Below are 25,376 nucleotides of genomic sequence, written 5' to 3' on the forward strand. Positions count from 1 at the left end.
CAAGGACACTTCTCCGGTCCTGTGACAGGGATCTGGCTATTGATGCCAGATGATGAGTGAGACCTTCTTTTCCCCAGACACATATGATAGGGCTCCACTCTGGGAAGGTGGGCCCAAACAGGGCCATAAAAGTAAATTGTACAATTATTGCCAGGATGTGATTGGCCTGTCCACTGTCAGCTTGCGTCAGTGCCTGATATGGGGCACTTCCAGAGCTCCCCTTAATGTACTATTCTGGTCCGGTCCCATGCTTGAAGTCAGGGAGGAGTGGCTTGGACATGGCAAGGAGAAATACATCTCCAGGAACAGCAGTGCCATTAGATGTGGGACCAGTGCCGATTCTGCTGGTGTCAAAACAAGCAGCAACGGCAGTTCCTCGAAGGCGTATTGATATTGGGAAAGGCTCATTGTTGACATCAGCATCTCCTGAGTCTTTCACATCCCTCAACGCTAAGGAAGATTTGGAAGACCTGCCTTTGGAGGAATGCTATGGGTCCTTCTCATGGAATGAGCTTGCTGCATGCTGTGAGCTGTGCTTATGCATGGTGAGGGTATGGTGCTTGGCATCCAAAGTGGATGCCAGGTCTCTTTGCCCCAGAGTTGGTACTGATGCACACGGCACTGAAGGATCATGGTGCCAGTTCCAGTGGTCTTGGTCCCTTTTTAGATTTCTGCCTACTAGAACCAGAGGCATGGTGTCTGGTTACCAGAACACTTACCGTAGATAGCCTCCTTGTCTCCAGCTTGGAGGATGTCTCTTCTCCAAGATCACATAAGACCTTTAAAGATTGAAATTAAGTCTCTTGAAGCAAACACACATCTCTCAGTTTTTAGATGTGCGACAAGAAATGGCAGATGAAGCACTTGTTGGGTGATGTGCTCTTCCAAGGCAGAAAAAACACCTGCTGAGACCACTGATTAAGAACATATAACTGTTGCACAATGAACAAGATTTAAACCCTGTGGGTTTACAATAGGCCATACTGGCAGTCGGTGTGAAGTGCCTTGCCCTTCTGTATGGAGAGGCTGTGTAGCAGAGTCTCTTCGTACTTTTTTCTGCACACGAGCAATGAAAGAGAAGAAGTGAAATGGTATTTCTTCACAAAAGGGTTGAGATTGAAGATCAAAAAACCTATAGCCCATAGGACACTGTCCAAGTTCCATCTCTGTCACGGCTGGTAAGAGAGAACTATGGGAGGGTCACAGCCACTCCAACTTTTATGCCCTCACACAGGAGGGTTTTCAGGAGTGGATTTATTTACACTTTTTGCATGGATTTAATAGCACCAGAGATGTACATGTTAATTTTGCTCATATTTTCCAAAGAGTCTGTGGAAGAAGAAAGCAACAAAAATTTCATTCTGAAAAGATAAACATAATGGAAAGCAAAATATAGAAACAGGGACAACAGAAATTGCTATTCAGACTACACCATTTTTTTGCCAAGCGAAAGTTGTATTAGTGCAGCAAATATAATTAATTTGCAAAGGCATATTCTGAAGCTGCAGTGCATGTTCAAGGATTCGCTGTACAATAATTTGTTCTATACAAATGTTCGTGTATCTCTGCTATGCACACATTTATGTATCAAGTAATTCATAACGCTCCAGTTACGGTATCTAGCCAAAGAATAAATTTCTTCCACATTAAAAAGGTTAAAAGTGACACAAGCCACATAACTGATATTGGCTGTTTACACTTACAGCAAGTACCCAGCCGTAACAGTCCATGCTCGTACAAGACCTTTCAACCACTGTCTTGTGTGTCCTTGTTCAAGCAGAGCTGGCAGCACCACCTGAAGCAAAAGCAGCTCCAGAGAAAGTTCACTCACTGGAGCATCACTAGAAACAATGGGACAGAACAAGAACGCAAACACATAAGGACTATTCTCTAACATTTTATGAATTTCCTACAAACATTTTAACAAACCAAGACTATTATAACCAAATATCTGAACAAACTAACAGTAAAGGCTAAGCAGGTTTCCATCACAGGCAATTCTTAGACTTTAATAGCCAAGATTTTTTTTTGCATATGTTTCTGAGCACTGGGGAAGAATTTAGTAGTGTTTAGGAATTTAATGTGAACAGAGAGTTTTATGAAAAGTCTTTAGGAAAGCTATCTTCCGTTATCTGAAAAGGCAAGGTTTAGATTTTGACTTGTTCCTTTTATAAGTTAAGAGCAGTATCACTGATAAGCCAAATTATTGTTTTAATTGAGAAACAGAGGAAAAATTTTGCACTGATATTTACAATAAAGATCCAACCATGGACATTCTTTCATTCCTGAAGTATTCCTAAAAACAGTGTAAAAACAAAAAAAAATAGGGCTGTCAAGCGCTTAAAAAAATTAATCGTGCTTTAAAATTAATTGTGATTAATCGCGCTGTTAAACAATAATAGAATACCATTTATTTAAATATTTGTGGATGTTTACTACGTTTTCAAATATATTGATTTCAAATACATCACAGAATACAAAGTGTACAATGCTCACTTTATATTTATTTTTATAACAAATATTTGCACCGTAAAAAACAAACAGTATTTTTCAATTGACCTAATATAAGTACTGTAGTGCAATCTCTTTATCATGAAAGTTGAACTTACAAATGTAGAATTATGTACAAAAAACCCCTGCATTCAAAAATAAAACAATGTAAAACTTTAGCGCCTGCAAGTCCACTCAGTCCTACTTCTTGTTCAGTCAATCGCTCAGCCAAACAAGTGTGTTTACATTTGCAGGAGATAATGCTGCCCAGAGGACGTGTCCATGCTGATGACGGGTTCTGCTTCACAATGATCCAAAGCAGAGTGGACGATGCATGTTCACTTTTATCGTCTGAGTCAGATGCCACCAGCAGAAGGTTGATTTTCTTTTTGGTGGTTCAGGTTTTATAGTTTCTGCATCTGAGTGTTACTCTTTTAAGACTTCTGAAAGGATGCTCCATGCCTCATCCCTCTCAGATTTTGGACGGTACTTCAGATTCTTAAACCTTGGGTTGAGTGATGTACCTATTTTTAGAAATCTCACATTGGTACCTTCTTTGCATTTTGTCAAATCTGCTGTGAAAGTGTTCTTAAAACGAACATGTGCTGGGACATCATCTGAGACTGCTATAACATAAAATATATGGCAGAATGTGGGTAAAACAGAACAGGAGACATACAATTCTCCCCCAAGGAGTTCAGTCACAAATGTAATTAACACTTTTTTTTTTTTTTTTTAAACAAACATTATCAGCATGGAAGCTATCCTCTGGAATGGTGGCTGAAGCATGAAGGAACTTACGAATGTTTAGCATATCTGGAATGTAAATACCTTGCAATGCTGGATACAAAAGTGCCATGCAAAAGCCTGTTCTCACTTTCAGGTGACATTATAAATAAGAAGCAGGCTCCATTATCCCCCGTAAATGTAAACAAACTTGTTTGTCTTAGCGATTGGCTGAACAAGAAGTACGACTGAATGGACTTGCAGGCTCTAAAGTTTTAGGTAACTGCATTCAAAAACAAAACAATGTAACAAAAAAAAATCTACATTTGCAAGTTACACTTTCAGGATTAAGAGATTGCATTACAGTACTTGTATGAGCTGAATTGAAAAATACGATTTCTTTTGTTTATCATTTTTACAGTGCAAATATTTGTAATAAAATAATATAAAATGAGCAGCGTACACTTTGTATTCTGTGTTGTAATAGAAATCAATATATTTGAAAATGAAGAAAAACATCAAAAAATATTTAATAAATTTTAATTGGTATTCTATTGTTTAACAGTGTGATTAATTTGTGAGTTAACTGCAATTTGACAGCCCTAACACACAGCCCACAGCATAATGATAACCTATGGGGTAAAATTAATAATTTGTTCAACTTCTACATGCCTGAATCACTGTGGAAAATCAATGCATAAAAAGGCAAACTTTTTATTTGTCAAAAATGTACTATTGTACTTGGCATACTCTGACATTTAACTTTGCTAGAGCCGATTAAAATTTGTGTTATGTTGTTCATTTTCAACAAACATACCAAATGCAATGTCAAAGTAATGGTGAAAATGGTACAATTATGCCATGTCTACACTAGCACTTATGTTGGCAAAACTTTTATCACTCAGGGGTGTGAAAAAACCCTGAGAGACATAAGTTTTGCCAGCATAAGCGCTCTCCAGCCGACGCAGCTACTGCCACTCGTTGAGCTGTTTTATTATGTCAATGGGCACAACACGCTGCTACATGAGCACTCTTATAGAGGCACAGTTGTATTGGTACAGCTGTGCTGCTGTAAACTTGTAAGTGTAGACATGGCCTTAGAGAGGTACACAATGAGGATTCTGTCTAATCACAGGGAGACCAAAAACATCTTTCAGAACGACAATAAAAACTTACCTGTAGAGCATGACATTATATGGAAGAAAATTAGGCAACAGATACTTAATAATACGTATAGGAAGCCAAAGCATGAGCAGGACAATTGACCCAAAGACGATCTGCAACAAGAAAATTACAAATGCATATTGTATCTACAAAACTCACGAGGCCTTATTTTTATATGGATGGGCCAACGAAGATGTATACCATCTCCAAAGGTTTTGAATGAAAAAATTGTATGAACAAAGGTTCATGATTAAATTAAAACCTGTTCCTCTCAAATTTTGGTAGTCTATGTTCCATAAAAGGAAATAAATGTGTAAACTAGAAGAGAAAGTTGTTTAATCTCTGAATATATAAGCTGTAACTGACCATCATTCATGGGGCCCAAGTTCCCACTGTGAGTCTGATGAAGGCTCTGAAATCATTACAATTCATGCCTTCAGAGAATGATAATTAGCCAAGTGCTTCATTTCTTGATTCAAAAGGCAAAAACCAATTCCATTACATTCTGCTAACCCATGCATTTGAGACCTTTAAAAAGAACTATATGTTGGATTAAGTTTGGGTCATTTTACGTGGCACATACATCCCTGATGCAGCCAAAGCAGTGTGGTTATAAGATGACAAAACGGAAATACATCCTGCTATTTTCTGGAGTCCTGAGCATGACTGACCAGCACTCCTCTCTTTAGCTTAAGTTAGCTGGAGATGGCAGGGAGAAGGTCTTACCCTCAGAGCGTATGCTGCGCACCACTAGGGTGATCCAACAAGGTACAGAGGATGTTGATGTGTTAACAGTATATCAACATCACAGTATCCCATACAGCAGTCTGTTTCAAAGGTATGCAGTCTTCAGGGCCTGTATTTGCAAAACCTGTGCCAAAGCAGGCCATCTGAGATTTTGCCTTAAAGGCCTTCCAGACAGACATCAGGGTGAACATCTGGAAAATGCTTGGGGAGGCCAGGAAAGACTGTACATGTTTCCCCAGGAATTCAACAGCCTGCAGCTACATCTTGTAGTAGATACCACTGCCCAGGCTGTCATGGTCCACCCCAAGACAGACCAGAAACATGAATGAGACCTATCTCTACTGATCTGGTTGAACTGGGACCCAGAATGTTTGTTGCAATAAATGGCTTAGACCAGCACCGTGACCTCAAGGGATCTCCTCCACCATCCACAGTAATAAAGTAACCGTTGGCTAGTGATACAAGCAGTCATTGTGGTTTTTGCAGAAGGGGAAGATTTTGATTGTCTGTGCTAGACCCAAAAATTTTAAAACTTTTACAACTAACACCTCTGAAGAAGTAAACTTCAGTTTTATTTTAGTAACTAAAGAATGAACACACATCAAAAAAGAAAGTTAAACATGCTAATATTCAAAACATCAAAGAGGCTAGCACTGTATTTGCAACAACAAGAAAGAAATGAATATAAATTATTCAAGTACAAGTCTGAAAAAAGTCCTTACCACTGATAAAATAAACCTCCTGAGATGTCTATAGATTGGCAAGTGAATCATTTCCTGAACTGGATTAAAATCCGGATCATTCAAATTCCTCAGAAACCACAGTACACCAGGTCTCAGTACCTGAAACAGGTATTTAGATTTGTGTTTTAAAAGACAAAAATGCAAGCAACATAAGAATTATTAGCATGTTGTCTAATTAACAGAGTTAGATTTCTGTTGGAAAAAAGGTGTTAGAAGGAACTAGGCTGTGAGATATAAATATGAAGAACTTTTCAATACAAGAGTCAACAATGAGAGGTACAGAGCATTACTTCTAGGCCACAGCGGAAACATTTTAACTAAAAATCTTTACTTTCAAATACATTTCAGTTTACAGATACTAAGAAGTATTTAAACAAAAGCAGCATCCATATTAAAAAATCCCTTGCATGCAATCGGCTAGCATCCTAAGGGTGTTCCCACATTCACTTGTAGCCAGCATGATTGTTCAATTTTTAAGGCAGAAAAATTTTGAAGTCTAATATGTATTAAAAGCATCATAACAGAAACACACAGATGGGGAAGAGCTAATGAACTCTTCAGTGCATAAAGTTGTTCAAATATATTTTATAATCCCCTCACCTGAATAAGAACTTACCTCTCTCAGTAAGAGAATGAAAGATGCAAAGTAAAAGACGTAAACCATTCCCACTAACCAGTGTAGGAACATTGTGGTACCAGGGGCAGACTGAAAGCTCAACTCTCTGTCTTTCAAAGTAGCATCAAACATTTCCTATACAAAAAAGTACATAGGATCAACAAAGTTTACCAAATACTCTTTCTTGGTTACCCATTTAATTTACCCCAATTTGTGTCTAGCAAATAGGGTTAAATTGGATTATATACTACATTTAAATAATCTCAACCTGTTGCAAAACTATAAATATTTAGAGGAGCATTCAATAAAACAAAAACGTCTATTTAAGTCATAAGTTCCTTCTGCCACTGAAAACTACACAGTTCTTACAACATACTTATAGCACTGACGCGGGAGATGGCAAATAGTGACAAATTTCTCTGCTCCACATAGTTTTAAGAATGGGAAGGAAACTAAAACAAGGAAAACACTAACGTTTAATATGTAACATTACAAAGCATATTAACATGAGCATATCAGCTCATACTAAACTGTACTGTACATTTATTCTCATTAGAAATAGGGTATCTTATTAATGCAGAGAGCAAAAATGGTTGCTTTTTCTCATATAAGCATTTAATAGTAATCTCCTATATTAGCTTTTGGGGAAGTGACATTTTAAAAGTTATGATAATTTCCCCTTCCTTTCCCCCGCACTCCATAGACCAAGGGTCCTCAACCTTTTTCTTTGTGAGTCTCCCTCCCCCCAACATGCTATAAAAAGTCCACCTGTGCCACAAAAACTGGTTTTCTGCATATCTAGTACATTAAAAGCCACTGGCATTCAGGGGTAGCACGCAGGGCAGTTGTCCAGGGCTTCATGGCACTGGAAGACCCATGAAGCTAAGCTGCTCAGGCTTTGGCTTCAGCCCCAGGTGATGGGGCTCAAGCTTTGGCTTTCTGCCCTAGGCCCCAGCAAGTCTAATGCCGGCCCCTCTCTAGTTTATTTTGGTGGACCCCCTGAAACCTGCTCACGGGCCCCCAGGGGGTCACAGATCCCTGGCTGAGAACCACTGCCCTGGACTACAATAAAAATAGTGTCTTTCATATGGCATTCAATACACAGAAGGAAAAATTCATAGCAATGCCATAAGATGAACCATGCATGAATTTCCCGATAATAGCCAAATAAAGAAAAAACTCAGTCATGGAGTTGCCGGTAAGATATTTAGCATACCAGAGAAGTTAGTTACAAAACACTGTGAAAAGTAACTGTTCCAAAAAGTTTAATGATGGGGGTTTTTTTTACTCTGTTTTAAACATAGATTGTAGACTTTAATTGCCTTAAATACAGGAACATGGACTTTGTACTGCACCATGCCTTAGGACAAACTACCTTTGATCTCTGAAACAATGAAAGTATAAATAAAAAAAAAAGTGAAGAGACGCATTTTCTGCAAGTCCAGTTTATATCCATTTTTTTTTCTCCAGGGCAAAAGAACTTTCCCCTCAGAAAACAACAACAGTGTAAGACTTGGCCTACATTCCAATAATTTTTGTTCTTACCAAGGAGCATATATCCAGCCACCAGCCACAGATAAGGGGGAACACACCAATTTCTACAACCACTAATAAGGAAACCTTCAGGGAAAAGGAAAAAAAATTACTCAGTAACTAGGAATAAATCTCTAATGAAATTACAGTTGAATATCTTTTGCTTTCAGAAGACTATAATTACCTTAACAACAATATAGCAGACTCCCAATAAGCGACGTGATCTCTGGAATTTTACAAGCGCTGCCAAACCCTACATACTCTGGTCAAGGAAATATACTAAATGAAATGTTGTAACAGGACCAGAAGAGTTATGATACAATTCGTATGAGCAACTGTGCAATCTAGCTTTTATAGCAGGAAATTCTGGAAGAGTCAAGCACTAATGTGAAACTGTGAACACTATTGTTGGGGTTCTAATCTTTCAAAAGTGACAATGATTTTGGGTGCCTAATTTGAAACACCTTAAAGGGACCTGCTTGTCAAAGTGCTAAGCACCCATCCTCTGAAAATCAAGCCCTCTTTCAAAGCATCTGAAGCTGGGGACTGAAAATTGAGATGCCAGAAATCACTTTAGAAAAAATGTATGCAGGAATATTTACCAAGAGTTTAACAATGCAGTTACAACTCTAGAGGTCTAATGTAATATGCATTTTAATGGGGTCTGAGAGAAATTCTCATCTCTTCACAGCAAAGCTAGAGTGTGTGCGTGTTTGTTATTTTTTGGAAAATTTAGTCCCAGCATTTTAAAAGTATTTAGGTGTTGTGGTGCTCAGGATTGCAATGCGTAAGTGATTTAGGAGCCTAAATATAATTTTTAAAGGGATTTAGACACTTAGGAGCTTAAATTCTATGGACTGTCAAAAATGAGATTTAGACTCCTAAATCATTTACATGTTGCAACCCTAAGCACAACGCCTAAATTACTTTAAATTCCTGGATCACAGTCTCCTTTTAGTAGGCCAGAGGATCTCAAGAGAGACATGGCATCAAATATTTTACTATGTTTGTACAGTGCCTATCACAACAAGGCCCAACCTGACTGTGGCCTTTAAGAGCAAATGAAATATAAAGTGTTAAATAGCGAATAAATTTACTCCTTCAAACAGAAATCAATTTAATCTTTTTAAAGCATACACAGTTTTGTCTGTGACCAAGTCTCCTCAGACTTTCAAAACTTTAAGATAGTGGTAACAGTCACTTCAATCTCTCCAGCGCAGCACAGTGAACTGCTGCCCAAGAGCAATCCAAGTTGCACAAAGCTCAGAATGCTACTGGCCTGGTGCAGAAACCAAGGAAGACATACTAAGGGTATGTCTATACTGCAGTCAGGAGGTGTGACTGCAGCAAAGCTACCTCAAACAATAATAGCAGTGTGGTTATGGCAGCATGGATAACAGCACAGACTAGCCCTCCGACTATGTACCCAAAGGGTCAGATGGGCTTGTACTCTGGTGGCTAGCTCACGAGACCGTATTCACACTACTATTTCTAGCATGCTAGTTCAAGCAGAGGTAGCACGTCTGAATACCCACACTGGCTAAACATACCCTGAGAAGCTGCCTGAAATAGGAGAACTGATGTAGATGAGCTTCCCATCCCACGTGGCACAAATCCTAGTTATTATTCTGTATGCCTATTTCTATCTCTGCTGCAGCTGTGTAGCCCACAAGGAGAGAAATGGATGGCTCCATACCTGTCTATTAGGCTAGATCACAAAAACTATAATTGCAAGCCTTACCAGATCACAGGGGCACTCTTACCCTCCCAATCATGACTTCATTTCCGCAAAGTTTTTAAGCACGTTTCTCAAGTTCAACGTTGAGTGCAGTCCCTAAAACTGCTGAAAATTCTTTCTGGACTATTATGGTGTATGGGAAACAAGGGACACCCTTTAGTATTTTAGTGGCTAGTGAAGAGAGCGGAAATATTTGTACCACATTTTCCCTTTTCTTTGGCTGACCGCCAGAAAGAGATCTGCCATTCAGGAAGAAAGCAATGCATTCCGTCTATGGCCTTGTGAAATTTTATCCTGATTAGCTGACAGGCAACTGGGGAAGAAGTTGATTCCATGTTAAGGCCTCTCCAGCGTCATTCCCATAAAACAGACTACTATATGGGGAAAACTGGGCTGAGTGAAGTCTCAAAGCTGTTATTGTTCTGAATACGCAGCCTGTTTTGAAATTAGGTCTGGATGGTCAAATCCCTATTAAACAGATTTTATCCAAAATTTTACCCCAAACAGCCCTTTTTTCTTTGTTTCATCATAAGAACAAAGCGAAAAGAGAAAGAAAGTGCTCCTGCTTCATTTCTAATCCTGATCTCAACATGGCTAGAGATAATGATCCACAGACAGAATTTAAGACAGAGTCAGGCAACTACTTATGAAAGGATACATGACAAACAATTAGATTTATTGCTAGCAGCACATAGCCAACTATTGTTGTGATTAGGCCTTCAAAGTGAGATGCTTGAACCTGAAAAAGAAAAGAAAAGATATTTTAAACATTTTACATTCAATTTTAGTTATTCCTCAAAAAGTTCAGTCCTTTTTCAATATTAATGACAGAATCCACTTGGGCAGCTTGGATTTGGAACTACAAGATTCCTAGGCTGCTTTATACTACAACATGAATAGGACAAATATTTAATCAATAAATTCTCTTTACTAATCATTTTGCATCCTCAACAAAAACGCGGAAAATAAGTTTGCATCCACTAGAAAAATCAAATAATGGCAAAGCTGCCAGCCTTGCAGGAGGAGCCGCCATATACCCTACTCCTTTTCCTGGCATTCACCAATAGTCATTTCTGAAGCATTACCCCACATGCAATCAAGGAACACCACAATAAAATATATTAGACTTTATAAAAATATAATATAAAAAGCCAAATTCAGTGACCTTACAAAGGGGGAGTCTTAGACAGGGATCACAATAATGAAGTTTGGGAGGAGGGTAAACAGTTAAAAGCAAAAAAAGGTCCTAGAATGAAGACGTGGACAACTTCCCACGCTGTTCTGTTGTCTTATAGAGTAAAACACAGAAATTTTAAGTTGCATAAATTTTTAAGAATTTAAAACATCAAAATTATAAAATAACCATACTTACATATTCCTCAAAACCCAGGCCAACAACAGAGAAGTGACCAATGTGGTAAGGACAAAAAGCTGGAAAACATGAAGGGGAATGGGGAAAATGATAAAAATTGCTCTATCAAATGCAGTGAAACTTATACTGAAAAGACTCTGTTCTGTGGCGTGGCAATTGTTTGAATTTTCACCAGTTTTACAAAGTGGACAAAAAAATAACTATCCATCCAATGTTGTTTTAAAATTTCGTTATAAAACTTGACATTCTGTAGCACTCAAGATTAATAAATCACATTACAAACTTTTAAGGGATAAGGTAGCTCAATACTCATTTCTCTGAATTTTTTTAACTTGCAATATTACAAGCAACCTATGATTACTATAACTGAAAAATGGGAACAATGATTTTGTTCCTTCTTCAGCTTTCATTTGATAGTGCTGAGTCAGCTTTATTTTCTAGTTTCATTCATTAGCTTGACAGAAGTCTTCTACACTGTTAAAGGAATCTGCCTGTATGCTCTTCCCCAACGACTACAGAACAGTGGAGTTGCTCTTTCATAGATCAGTTGGATGTTACTTTCCCTTTTAGTAAACATAATTTAAGAATCTGACAATTGAAACTGAAGAATTTAAAGATTTGGGGATTGTCCAGAGAAACACAGTTCCTGCAGGTGTCTGGGAAGGGAGCAAAGAAGCAGATATATCGGGGGAAGGTAAGACACACTCCAACAAAGGAGTCAGGAAGGGAAGCTTTTAAGAGGTTTGTCCTCTTTTCCCAGATCATTGAACCAAGGATGGTACCTCACTCACAATCCTAAAGATTCCTCCCACTCACTCCCAGAGTTTAGGAATCAAGCAGTCATGAGGGAGTCTTCTTTTCCACACTTGAACATCTGTATTGACTCATAAGTGGTTAGGTGCAGCAGGGTCAAGTATGCTCTCTTAGTCTCCCTCAGGTACCCTATTAGCGCTAGGAGAGAAAAGTCTGAAGCAGAAAAGATGGCAATGTTCCCCCTTGGCATCTCTTCTGGTGCTTTCTCCTAGCCCTCAAGGCAGAAAGGGGAAGCAAGAGCTGGAAGTTCTCATTCTCTATCTCTATCTGCTCCACAGTATCAGATGAAGAGAACTGGAGATTGCTTGCCCCTTAATCTGTTCCACATGACCACTTGGAAGATGGGGATGGGAGTCTTTAGTCCCTAGTCCTGTCTATGAGGTCAAAGAGCAGGAGCAGTATGCCTGGCAGAGACTCTTCACTTGTCCAAATCCCTTCCATCGAATCAATGGCAGTAGGTGATGGCAGTGAGGAAAGATAAGGGAAAGGTATGGACTGCTTCACTCCTCAGGATCTCTCAATGTGGCTTAGTGAGCATAAGAGGCTCCCTGTAAAGTCAGGGAGGAAAAAAATCTCCACTTCTCAGGATCTCTCCACAGCAAGAAGGAGAACACGCTGAGAGGAAGCTTCACTCTAGAAGCCTCTATAAAGTCAAAAGACTCAGATTTAGACCTGCTTAAGTTGCAAATAGCAGAAGGGGAGAGGAGAACCACCTTAAAAGTTGGGACCATGGCTCAGGTACAGGTTTTCAAAACTACTTTTAGTTTCTTTTTTTTTTTTTTTTTTAAACAGACCCAATTTCTGCCTGACAGTCCCCCTGGAAACAAAGTGTGAACTCCTCACAATTCCCCTGTGAATATTCTAGTGATCTGCAAAGGGTGTATATTGAGTCAGAGTTTAAGTAACTTGTTCAAGAACACCCTGCAAGATAGTGGCAGGGTCAGAAATCAAATTCAGGAGTCCTGATTCCCAGTTCCTTGTTTTAGTCACTAGAAAATGCTCCCTAACAAGTTTCCATAGAATGCCATAGCTCAAACTTGACTGAAAGCTGCAATCCCTACTTGCTAGTCAGGTGTTTGGAGCATGATGTACTTGTTCTAGTTCAAGTTAATTACAAAGCAGGATTCTCACAGATTGTATATAATTTAAGATACTCATTCCAAACAATTACAGTATCCCTTGACAACTTTAGTTTAGGACTGAAATTTATTTTAAACTGCACTAAATTTATAACTGGGTCATACAGAACTTCATTTCATAGCTCCTAATGGAATGTCACAAATTGTGCTACGTGATTATCAAGTTATTTTTAACCTGTAATTGCCATCAGGAAATTTCTGATTTTCCTAATTCTAGTATGAAACAGAAATTATTTAGATTTGCCAGTTTGTATTCACATATACAACTTAGATGCCACATCTTGTTTACAGCAGGAAGCTAAGTATTGTGTATATTATTACACAGCTTGAAAAAAATGTAGCCCATACAACAAGTGGGACATTTTCCCTGGCAAGTGTAGGGGCCTAAGCCATCTATTTCTGCACTATGTACAATGTATTTTAAATAATGTCTCCAGTCCTTTGGGTTGCTGAGACAACCTCTCAAAATGCATACCAATTATAAAAGTGCAGTGTTGCCCACATGAATTTACAGTCAGGCTCCTGGGACTACCTAAAACTTTGTGACAACAAATCGGGACAATTTCATACTGCGACAAAAAAATTAAAATTCTGTGCACAATATTTTACAATTCTGCAAAATTCTGCAAATTTTGTCAATAAATCCATGTGGCTCCAGAATAGCAGTGGGGAGCACAGGCCACTGGCTGCACTGAGTTAGGAGATCACCCTGAAGCCCCCTCCACACACGATACAAGGACTCAGCAATGAGGCTGCACCTGACCCAGACACAGTGCAAGGGCTGGGCCTGCCCCAGAAACTCCCCGAGGCCCTGTCCCCCTGTGCCAGGTGTGGGTGGGCAGGCTCAGCCCAGCAGGATCCAAGTACGGAGGGGCTTAATGTGGGGGGATCCAGGTTTGGGATGAGAGATTTCCTGTGTGGGGCAATCTGGGTGTGGGTAGCTCAGTGGGAGATCTGGACGCACAGGGGCTCACTGGGGGGTTCTGGGTGCAGGGGCAATGGGACTCTGCAGGGGATCCAGGTGAAGGTGGTTGGGACTCAGTGGGGAGGTCTGGGTGTGGGGAGATGGGGCTCGGCTGGGGGTGGTGTGGGTGTGGGGGGCTCAGTGGGGGGGGGTCTGGGTGAGTGGGGTTTGATGGGGTGGGGGTCCAGGTGCAGCTGCTTGGGATCAGTGGAGTGCGGGGTCTGGGTGTGGGGCGCTCATCAGAGGGGTTCAGGTGTACAGGGGTCGTGCTTGTCAGGATGAGGGTTCGATGGGCCTGCTTAACGGGGGAGCCCCAGCTGCTGCCAATGGGATGCTGCATTCCAGGCTCCCACTTCCCCCCACAATTGTCCTATCCTCTTTTCTTCCCCATCTCATCCCCCTCCCTCACTGCTCCATACCTCCTCCTCCCCTCACTCCTGCATTCCTCTCCCACTGCCCTATTCCACCCCCATTTCTTCCCTACTGCCTCTTCCCCCCCACCCCCCTTCCCTCATTTCCCCCCACCCTCCTTACCCAGACCCACTGCCAGCACTCACTGTTGCACAGAAAACAGGAAGGCTTCAAGCACACAGATGGCGGCATGACTGGCACTAGGATACAGGAGGCAGTGTTCAGCTGCAGAGTCAGTGGAGCTGCAGCCTCCTTCAGCTGGGCAGCTCTGAGCTTGCAGAAATGAGGGTGGGCAGTGGCACGTAATGCCGTGTGCCCCCCCATGCCTCGCTGCTGTTTGAAGGGGCAATCCCCCCCAAAACAGTGCCCATCGTCGTGTCCCCCCTTGCCCGGACAAGGCTTCCCTTTGCTTCCCTGCTGTTTTCAGCAGGGAAGCATAGGAATTCGGGGAAGGGGAGGGGGAGTTTTCTGCAGGCACCGCAGTCATACAGAATCCCCCTAGGAGTAAGAGTTCAGGAGAAACATCATGCTAATGATGCAGGCTGATCATTTTACTACCTGCCACTCATCTTCTCTGGAGGAGCCCTATATCCTCATCTTCCTTATCTGCCTGTGGCTAGTGGGTATCTAGTAATTTTTTTTTAAGCCCCCAAAATACAAATATTTTCACGTTAGGTGATTCCCAATATCTTGCACCAAACTATAACAAAGAGGCAAACAGTTTTTGAAACATTTAAGGATGCAAATCACCCTTTATCAGCAGTGTGAAAACAGAACAAAACAATATTATTCCACTGTACATGACTGTTACTGGAGTCTTCTGCGTCGCACCACTTACTGAGGTAAAAGCATGCAACATACCAAAACAAAGGCTTCTTTACAGATTATAGTGGTAAGGTCCAGACATAATATCCTTTCTATACCGCTAGGTTAATACAATAAAAGTCAGTCAATTGACACAGTTAATTTTTCTCCACCAAAAAAGGGAGGCAGATAGTAGTTATAGAAGAGCCTATCATCTTTTAAAAAAAAACACACCACACCATACATTTGTGCACTTCTAGCCAAACCTGCTCCATGGCAGCAATTCTGAGTGTACTGGTTTGGTGCAGGGCTGCTCTGGAGGAAGAAACCCTCCTCCCAGGTACAGGAGTACTCATATAGCTGCTCCAAGACTACTACTGCAGTCTCAAGGCTACAGTATGTGCCATAGCTGCTGCTCCCCTCCTATCCAACTGGGGTATTTGTGGGTCCCTATGACAGCGAATTCATTGGTTCCTCTCACACTCTACCCCTAAAGCCCACCATAATACACATCTCCCACCAAAAATACAATAGTGTTCTGCCAATAATTTAATGAAGTGATCCCACAGATTTTCCTTCCATTAGCCTACGGAACCCCATGTATGATGTCCTTTAACAGAAAAGAGGTAAGAGACTGAGGATTCTGTTCACTCGATCTTCCGTTTAAACAAAAATAATCTTAATAACAACTAAGGAGGAAAGCAACATCATTTAGAAAGCAAACAGATATTAAGGGCACACTACTGGAAATGTTAGTGTTTTATCCCATGTACACTGAGTATACTGATAGAACAGCACAATCTTCAACTTGAATGGGGTTGAATAAAGTCCTTACTGAAAGTCACAGGATGGTCCTCCTGAAGACTTTTTTTTTTTTTTTTTAAAACAATACATGACAACTGTGAAGTCTGTGGCACTCCAAAGGAAAAATATATATATGCCCTTCAGAAATGATTTTATGAGCCTCAGAGACAAAAGATATCATTTGAAGGGTCATTTAGCAATATCTAGGGAAGAATGAAAGCAGGGAAATTATATCCCACCTGTCCCCACAATTTTTGGGGGAACTTCATAAAGTAACTCCCAGAAATTCCCTCCTGAATATTATTTCACAAATATATAGTTCTCAGCTCTAACTAACGGCAATAAAGCTTAGGCAACAGCTCAGACTTTTAAAAACCAAATCCAAAAAAATTACTTTCAGTAACAAAATAAAAAGGAAAAAATATCTGTCTTGGATGCAATACATGCCACCTTGGGAACTAAAATTACACAATAAGATGCAAGCAATCCACTAAGGTCTGCTCATATCCATGTGTTTGCAGGGTCTGTGTAATACTATTAGTAAGAAAGGTTTATTATTCACATTTAATTATTCACTTTTTATTCTGGTTCAGTTTTTAAAAAAATGAGAGTCACTTTGTTTTTCTCTGAGAATAAAAGTGGTCTAAAAACTAATTTTTATCAAGCAGTCACGAAGAAAAAGCTAGTTTTGAAATAAGAACAAATAATAATACGTACCAAACACAAGTATGAACAGTGTGTTTAAAGACACCACCCAGAAGACATGTTCCTGGGGAAGGAAGTAAAACATTTTTCAGTAAAAGCAGAGTATAAAAACATATAAATCACATAATAAGCAAATAACTGCACCTGAGTTCTTAGGGTAAGAATGAATAATAATGAGCTAAGTTGCAAGCTTAGAATTTTCTAAATTTCAGCCCCAAAATGAAAGTGAATGTTGTGAGTAAAAATGGTGGCTATAATGGAAATTCTTTGTGGCTAGGGTTAGGAAGGGTGTTTTGCAGATAATCTACCCAGGTCTGTAAATATAAATGGCAAGAGTTATACTACTTTTTATGCTTACTTTAAAAGTACATAGAATTTGTATTTTCAGAAAAAGAGGAAAACTATTTCAGGTTTAATTTGCAAAGGGATTCTTGTTTCTTACTTTGGTTAATAATAGCAAGTGTTTGCTTGTGATTGCTATAGTTAAACGGACACAGGTGGCTATATTTATGTTATAAACAAAACCTGTTTATCTAAGTTACTAATAACATGGTACTCTATTAACAGTGATTTTTAAAAAAACATTGAGTGTACTTCTCCGTCTGTTCTTTATGTACTACTTATATTTCTCTCAGCTAGGATAATGAAAACCAGTGTAGTCAATTTCAGGTTTAGTGGTGCAATGCCTGGATTTTAAAAAGTGCAGAGGAATGCTTCTTGTTTAAAAACTGTTGATTGGAATGTGGATGTTTGAGTTGAAACATTTTTATTGATCATAAAACAAAAACTTGTTTTTACAAAATCTAAACTTTGGGGCAACTTTAAGTTTACAACAGCTACTTAGGCCCTTTTGAAAATTGTACACTTATGGAGGACCCACTACAGCGGTATCTGATTGCCACAAAAAATTAAAAAAATTAAATCACCCATGTGAATCAAGTTTATGATAAAGTAAGAAAAACTGTTTAAAGCAGAGATGGGCAAACTACGGCCTGTGGGACTGTCCTGCCCGGCCCCTGAGCTCCCGGACAGGGAGGCTAGCCCACGGCCCCTCCCCTGCTGTCCCGCCTCCCCCACAGCTATGCCACCACGCGGCTTGCACCTGCCCACCTCCCAGGCTTTCAAATAAGCCTGTCCTGCTGCTCTGAGCAGCATGGTAAGGGGGTTGGGGGGACGGGGGTTGGGTAAGGGGCAGGAGGTTCCCGGGATAGTCAGGGGACAGTTGGATGGATTGGAGGTTCGGGGGGGGAGGGGGAGGCATGGTGGTCAGGAGACAGAGAGCATGGGGGGTTGGATAGGGGGTGGGGTCCTGGGGGTTCAGGTGGTCCCGGGAGGGGGGGGGACAGGGAGCAGGGGGGGTTGGATGGGGGTGGAGGTTCTGAGGGGGGCAGTCAGGAGGTGGAAAGTGGGAGGGGGCGGATAGGGAGTGGGGGCCAGGCTGTTTATGGAGGCACAGCCTTCCCTTCCCGGCCCTCCATACCGTTTCACAACCCCGATATGGCACTCGGGCCAAAAAGTTTGCCCACCCCTGGTTTAAAGCTACCACATCGATACAACATTTGAAATCTGCTTCATACATTACAGAACAGACTTTTTATTTAAATCTACATAAAACAAGTTGTTAGTTTCCTTAAAAATAAGCCTGCTGAAAAATTATTCTTGAACTATAAGACTTCACTTACTAAAAAAACCAGAGATCCGTCAAGCCCAAGCATCTAAGAATAAAAGAAAGTTGAGTTCATTCACAGTTCTATATTCAAAAATCTTCATAGTCCCACAACCAGCTTCAAGGTCACCCTTTTTCAAACCCCTTTTTTACTGCCCTGGTTAGCTACATGCCTTATACTACTGGACAATCAGACCAAGACAAGTTTTTAAACCTACAGTAAGGAACTCAAACTGTCTAGTTCAGTACTGTAAACGGACCTAATCAAAAGCAGTAATATTTTAATACACAATTGTTTAAATGTATAGTAGTTCATGTAAACCAAAGACAGTCTACAATTTAACTGATTATTTCAGAGAGAGACCTGTTTCAAGAATATGAATGGTGAAGATTTTAATTTAGCTCAGGAAATGAATCGTTTACCTATTTATAGCAGCCTCAGCATTTATCTAGTGATTTAACTGAATTTTAAATTCATATGAAATCTGAGATCAGAGAAGTTGTATATCAAGATTTGTATAAATATAATTTTGCTTTCTAGCTGCAGAGTATTACCCATGAAAGAATAAGAGCAGATGATATTCAATCAAGAGTATAATGGCGAAACAGCTCCCAGTTCTAGACCAGTCATATCTCATGCTGTTCAAGTCTGAAACAGGAAAGGGCTTGCAGATGGGAAAAATATCCTCTATTTAGTTGTACACTTGTTTCAGAACAAAACAAAACAGAAAAAACAAAACAAGGAAAAAGATTTTTAAAAGGTATTTTCTTTTCCTGCTCCTCTAAGATATTCTATGCCAGTCGAGACTTCATCACTTCAAGATTAATGGAATCGTTCATAGTTTGAGCCTCTCTTATATGTCAAATTTTAAGCTAATATTTCAAGGTCTCAGTTCTCAGATATTTCACTTAATAAACAACATCATGTAAACTACTTTTGAAATTTCAGATGAGCTTCCAAGCTCGTTACATTCAAGGGTGTTACCACCAAGAATTCTCAATGTACTGTCCCCATCAAGAAGGGAAGAAGGGACTATACTCAAAACGCACAGACTGGCACAGAAGATCTAAGCCCTGGTCTACACTACAGGGTTAGGTCGAATTTAGCTGCGTTAGGTCAATTTTAAAATGAATGTGTCTACACAACCAACCCCGTTCCATCAACCTAAAGGGCTGTTAAAATCAACTTCTGTACTCCTCCCTTGTGAGGGGAGTAGCGCTAAAATCGACCTTGCTGGGTTGAATCTGGGGTAGTGTGGATGCAAATCGACATTATTGGCCTCCAGGAGCTATCCCAGAGCACTCCAATGTGACCGCTCTGGACAGCACTTTCAATTCTGATGCACTAGCCAGATACACAGGAAAAGCCCCGGGAAATTTTGAATTTCATTTCCTGTTTGGTCAGCATGATGAGCTCAGCAGCACAGGTGACCATGCAGTCCCCCCATAATCGCAAACGAGCGCCAGCATGGACCGAAAGGGGGACACTGGACCTGATTGCTGTATGGGGAGAAGAATCTGTGCAGGCAGAACTCTGATCAAAAAGAAGAAATGCTAATATATACACCAAAGTCACACAGGGCATGATGGACAGAGGCTACAACAGCGATGCAGCAGTGCCGCATGAAAGTCAAGGAACTGAGGCAAGCCTACCAAAAGACAAAGGAGGCAAACGGTCGCTCTGGGTCAGAGACCCATACATGCCACTTCTATGATCAGCTGCACGGCATTCTAGGGGGAGACCCTACCAATACCCCACCAGTGTCTGTGGACACCTTCAAGGGGGAGTTGCACACAACATGGAGGAGGATTTTGTGGATGAGGAAGAGGAGGAGGAGGAGAATGCGCAGCAGGCAAGCGGTGAATCCGTTCTCCCCGGCAGCCGGGATCTTTTCATCACCCTGGAGCCAATACCCTCCCAAGGCGGGATCCCCGACCCTGAAGGCAGAGAAGGCACCTCTGGTGAGTGCACATCTGTAACTACAGTACAGGGTTTAAAAGCAATAGTGCTTAATGTGTTTTAATAGTGTTTAATGTTTGATTTGGGATGCATTTGCGGCCAGTACAGCTACTGGAAAAGTCTTAATGTGTCTGAGGATGGAGCGGGAATCCTCTAGGGACATCTCCATGAAGCTGTCCTGGAGGTACTTTGAAAGCCTTTGCAGAAGGTTTCTGAGGAGGGCTGCCTTATTTCATCCTCCACGATAGGACACTTTACTACACCAAGCCAGTAGCAAGTAGTCTAGAATCATTACAGCACAAAGCATGGCAGCGAATGGTCCTGGGTTTTGGTCACATTCAAGCAACATTCAGTCTTTATCTTTTTGTGTTAGCCTCAGGAGAGTGATATCATTCATGGCCACCTGGTTGAAATAGGGGAATTTTTGTAAGGGAACAGTAAAAGGACCCCATCCATGCTGGGTTGTTTGCGCTTGGCTAAAAGGGATTATCCCATAGCCATGCGACGGCTGGAGGGGTGAAAGGATCATCCCAAATAGCCACGCGGAGGGGTGGGGGAGGTGTGTGCTACACATCCACCCAAAAACCGCAGCCCCTCCTTTTAAATGGCGAACCCAACCAGTATTGCTTGCTATGGGAAAGGATGGCGCTGCAGTTTGAAACCATTCCCACATGTTATGAAGGCATAAGAAGCCAACCCCACATACCAAAAGGCTTACCATGGCCGCCTGGAAACCGAATTCTATTGCCCAGCCGTGTGTGATGTGTCACCATACTGGCAGGTGCTCAATATAAAAGGCAAAATGAGACCTTGTACCTAAAGCACATGTGCTGTCTGCTGTGAATTGCTTGATTCACTGTGAAAGAGTCTCCCTTTTGTTCTCAGAAATGTATCATCTTAAATTTTACTCTCCCTTTTTATCCCCCTGCAGATGCAAATGTTTCTATGCTCCCCCTATCATCTCTGTCCCTGAGGTTATCGCAGATTAGAAGGCCAAGAAAAAAAAGACAAAAAACCAAAAAAACCCCCCGCACTCGTGATGACATGTTTTCCAAGCTCATGCAGTCCTCCTGCACTGATAGGGCACAGCTGAATGCATGGAGGCATTCAGTGGCAGAATCCAGGAAAGCATTAAGTGAGCGTGATCAGAAGAGGCAGGATGCAATGCTGAGGCTAATGGGGGAGCAAATGGACATGCTCAGGTGTCTAGTGGAGCTGCAGGAAAGCCAACAAGAGCACAGACTGCCACTGCATCCACTGTACAACTGCCTGCCCTCCTCCCCAACTGCTCCCTCCTCCCTCTCACCCAGACACCCAAGAACGCGGAAGGGGGAGAAGGCTCTGGGCACCCAGCCACTCCACTCCAGGGGATTGCCCAAGCAACAGAAGGCTGTCATTCAAGCAGTTTTGATTTGTAGTGTGTCTACAATAAGCAATGTGGCCTTGTCCTTCCCTCCTCCCACACCCCATCCTATCCCACCCAGGCTACCTTATCAGTTATCTCTCTTTTTTTTTTTTTTTAATTAATAAAGAAAGAATGCATGGTTTCAGAATAATAGTGACTTTATTTCCTTTGCCAGCTGTGATCGAAGGTGAGAGGGTGGCTGACTTACAGGGAATTAAAATCAACAAAGGGGGTGGGTTTGCAGCAAAGAAAACACACACAACTGTCACAACATGAAACTAGTCATGACTAGTCATGAAACTGGTTTTCAAAGCCTCTCTGATGCGCAGCACGTCTACCTCCGCTCTTCTAATAGCCCAGGTGTCTGGCTGTTGAAAATTGGCAGCCAGGCAATTTGCCTCAACCTCCCACCCTGCCATAAACGTCTCCCCTTTACTCTCACAGATATTATGAAGCACACAGCAAGCAGCAATAACAATGGGAATATTGGTTGCGCTGAGATCTAACCTAGTCAGCAAACAGCGCCAGTGAGCTTTTAAATGTCCAAAGGCACATTCTACCACCATTCTGCACTTGCTCAGCCTATAGTTGAACTGCTCCTTACTACTGTCCAGGCTGCCTGTGTATGACTTTATGAGCCTTGGGAGCAAGGCGTAGGCTGGGTCTCCAAGGATAACTATTGGCATTTCAACATCCCCAATGGTAATTTTCTGGTCTGGGAAGTAAGTCCCTTCTTGCAGTTGCTCAAACGGCCCGGAGTTCCTAAAGATGCGAGCGTCATGCACCTTTCCCGGCCATCCCACGTTGGTGTTGGTGAAACGTCCCTTGTGTTCCACCAGTGCTTGCAGCACCAATAAGAAGTACCCCTTGAGGTTTATGTACTGGCTGCCAAGATGGTCAGGTGCCAAGATAGGGATATGCGTTCCGTCTATTGCCCCACCATTGTTAGGAAATCCCATTGCAGCAAAGCCATCCACTATGACCTGCACATTTCCCAGAGTCACTACCCTTGACAACAGAATGTCAGTGATTGCACTGGCTACTTGGATCACAGCAGTCCCCACAGTAGATTTGCCCACTCCAAATTGATTCCTGACTGACTGGTAGCAGTCAGGCGTTGCAAGCTTCCACAGGGCTATCGCCACTCGCTTCTCAACTGTCAGGGCAGCTCTCATCTTGTTATTCCTGTGCTACAGGGCAGGGGAAAGCAACTCACAGAGTGCCAGGAAAGTGGCCTTATGCATGCGAAAGTTTCGTAGCCACTGGGAATCATCCCATACCTGAACACTATGCGGTCCCACCAGTTTGTGCTTGTTTGCCGGGCCCAGAATCAGCGTTCCAGTGTATCAACCAGCCCCACTGCCGCCATGATGTCCCAATTGCCAAAACCCATGCTTTCAGGAAAGGTCTGTGTCCATGTCCTCCTCACAATCATCCTCGTGCTGCTGTCTCTTAGCCAGGTTCTGCACTTACTACAGTATAATGCGCGAGATGTTTACAATGCTCGCAACAGCAGCGGTGAGCTGAGCGGGCTCCATGCTTGCACAGGTAACCCAGGAAAGAAGGCGCAAAATGATTGTCTGCAGTTGCTTTCACAAAGGGAGGGAAGGAAGGAGGGGAGACTGACGACATGTACCCAAAACCACCCGCGACAATGTTTTTGCCTCATCAGGCATTGGGGGCTTAACCCCGAATTCCAATGGGCAGCGGAGACTGCGGGAACTGTGGGATAGCTTCCCAAAGTGCACTGCTCTGCGAGTTGATGCCAGCCACGGTAGTGAGGACACACTCCGCCGATTCAATGCGCTTAGTGGGGACACACACAATCGACAGTATAAAATTGATTTCTAAAAATTTACTTCTATAAAATCGACCTAATTTCGTAGCGCAGACATACCCTAAGAGAGGTTTCTGAGACCACTGCATTTAAACTGCCGAAGACAATGCACGTATCCAATGTATGTAAAATGCTGAAGACAATGTACATATTCATGAAAAGTTCTGAAAATAATTAAAATATTTTTCAAGTACGCAAGATAGTTCTGGAATATGTATATAACACTAGAAAAAGTGAGCATAATGTTTATGCTGAAAACAAAGAGCTAATTACTCCTTTCAGAGAAGTCCAATAGGTAAGAAAGGGTCAGAAATTTGAGTTTATATTGAATCCTTTTCACCAAATGTCTTTTAAACAAGACAATGCAGATAGCATTCTGTATTGTTAACAGAGGACCTTTTCCATCTCCTTATTGTTCATGCTACAGATTGCAAGAAAGTTTTAGTTACGGAATTTGTAAACTAGAAAACAAAATGAGATAAGCCTATATTGGAAATCATTCTTGATCATATTCTTGTTTGTTTTGAAACCTTTTTATAAGAGTGTATACTTATTTTTACTCTATCTATACACACACTCACAGAAAGATTAGTTTTTAAGCTATGCACCATTTAACATCTACTGGCACATTTAGGAGCGAAACTGAAGATCTCAGAAGAGTGCCTTGTTGAAAGATGTTCTTAACTATGTTTCTTCACAGCAATCAAGGAAATGCTTTTTTAAATTGTTCCTTAATATGGTATACAGTATTTTTAACATAATTACTTTTTGGAGTTACTAATATCTATCACCGTCAAATTTTACATGAAATCAAAGTATCAGAACCAATTTTCCATTAGGTTTAAAGTAATTTCAAATATAAGTCAGTGACTGAGAAAGCTCAGAATACTTCAGGAGAATGGCTCTTACTCACTCTCTCCCATGTAAGTTCTTCTGCTGCTCGATCCCATTCCAAAGCATTCCAATTCATGTCATCTACGGGGATATTATAATTGTTAAAGCTATCAACTGACCCAAAGCAGCACATTAGTAAGAGCTGTATTATGATTTAAACTAGCAAAAACACCAACTGCATACCATTTAGCTCACTCAGTATGTCAGATGGGGATACAAGTCAAAAGAACATTTTAAAAGTAATTATTCTCTTTACAGTTTAATTTCTCCTCAAAAGTTAAACCAAATATTTCCTTATTGCCATTTGCCTTTTGACAACAGAAGCAGAGTAGTTTCTTATTGTAGGGATACTTGAAACCACAGAGCTGCTTATAGTTTTGGCTTTTCTTAACTGCAAAGTGTTTTAGTGCTCATTAAAAAATAAACTACATAAACATTGCAACACACACAAGAAGAGGTAAGCAGGCTGAACTGAGCCTACTCTCCTTGGTAGTTTCCCTATGTATGTTATTTACCAATTTAGATGTCAGCCAGGAAAAAGTATAATTTCCATTTTCACTTCTTTTCAATAACTATTTTATATGATAATTTTAGGGAAATGCTCCTACTCTGTGTCACCTGTTACCTTGGGCTCCATTGTTTGCATCTGCTGCATCTTCTACTACAGCATCTTCTTCATCTTCATTGTCTTCCTCTTCCTCATCTCCCGGTTCTTCCTGAATTTCTGGGTTTTCGCCGACAACTGCATTCTCAGCAGGTGGGTTAGCAGGTTGATCAAGTGCAGCATTTTCACCTCCACCATTTCCTAACCCTTGAGCCTGCAGGGACAAGATTTCAGTGCAATT

At 41.2% G+C, this 25,376-nt stretch overlaps 1 protein-coding gene across 2 annotated transcripts in view; it reads right to left on the bottom strand.

The window, feature by feature from the left end:
• The window catches only part of MARCHF6 (membrane associated ring-CH-type finger 6), a 117,527-nt gene that overhangs the window by 40,255 nt on the left and 51,896 nt on the right, over positions 1–25,376 (bottom strand). For both annotated transcript variants that reach the window (XM_077810797.1, XM_077810796.1), the window contains exons 7-18: positions 25,157–25,349; positions 24,551–24,612; positions 18,452–18,484; positions 16,782–16,833; positions 11,130–11,188; positions 10,416–10,496; positions 8,204–8,272; positions 8,032–8,106; positions 6,487–6,621; positions 5,850–5,969; positions 4,393–4,493; positions 1,704–1,841 (exon numbers count right to left, since the gene is read on the bottom strand). In XM_077810797.1, the coding sequence (XP_077666923.1) occupies positions 1,704–1,841; positions 4,393–4,493; positions 5,850–5,969; positions 6,487–6,621; positions 8,032–8,106; positions 8,204–8,272; positions 10,416–10,496; positions 11,130–11,188; positions 16,782–16,833; positions 18,452–18,484; positions 24,551–24,612; positions 25,157–25,349 (1,118 nt within the window). The remainder of the gene's footprint in view (positions 1–1,703; positions 1,842–4,392; positions 4,494–5,849; positions 5,970–6,486; positions 6,622–8,031; positions 8,107–8,203; positions 8,273–10,415; positions 10,497–11,129; positions 11,189–16,781; positions 16,834–18,451; positions 18,485–24,550; positions 24,613–25,156; positions 25,350–25,376) is intronic.

This window comes from Eretmochelys imbricata, chromosome 2, assembly GCF_965152235.1.
Source record: "Eretmochelys imbricata isolate rEreImb1 chromosome 2, rEreImb1.hap1, whole genome shotgun sequence".
Classification (NCBI taxonomy): domain Eukaryota; kingdom Metazoa; phylum Chordata; order Testudines; family Cheloniidae; genus Eretmochelys; species Eretmochelys imbricata.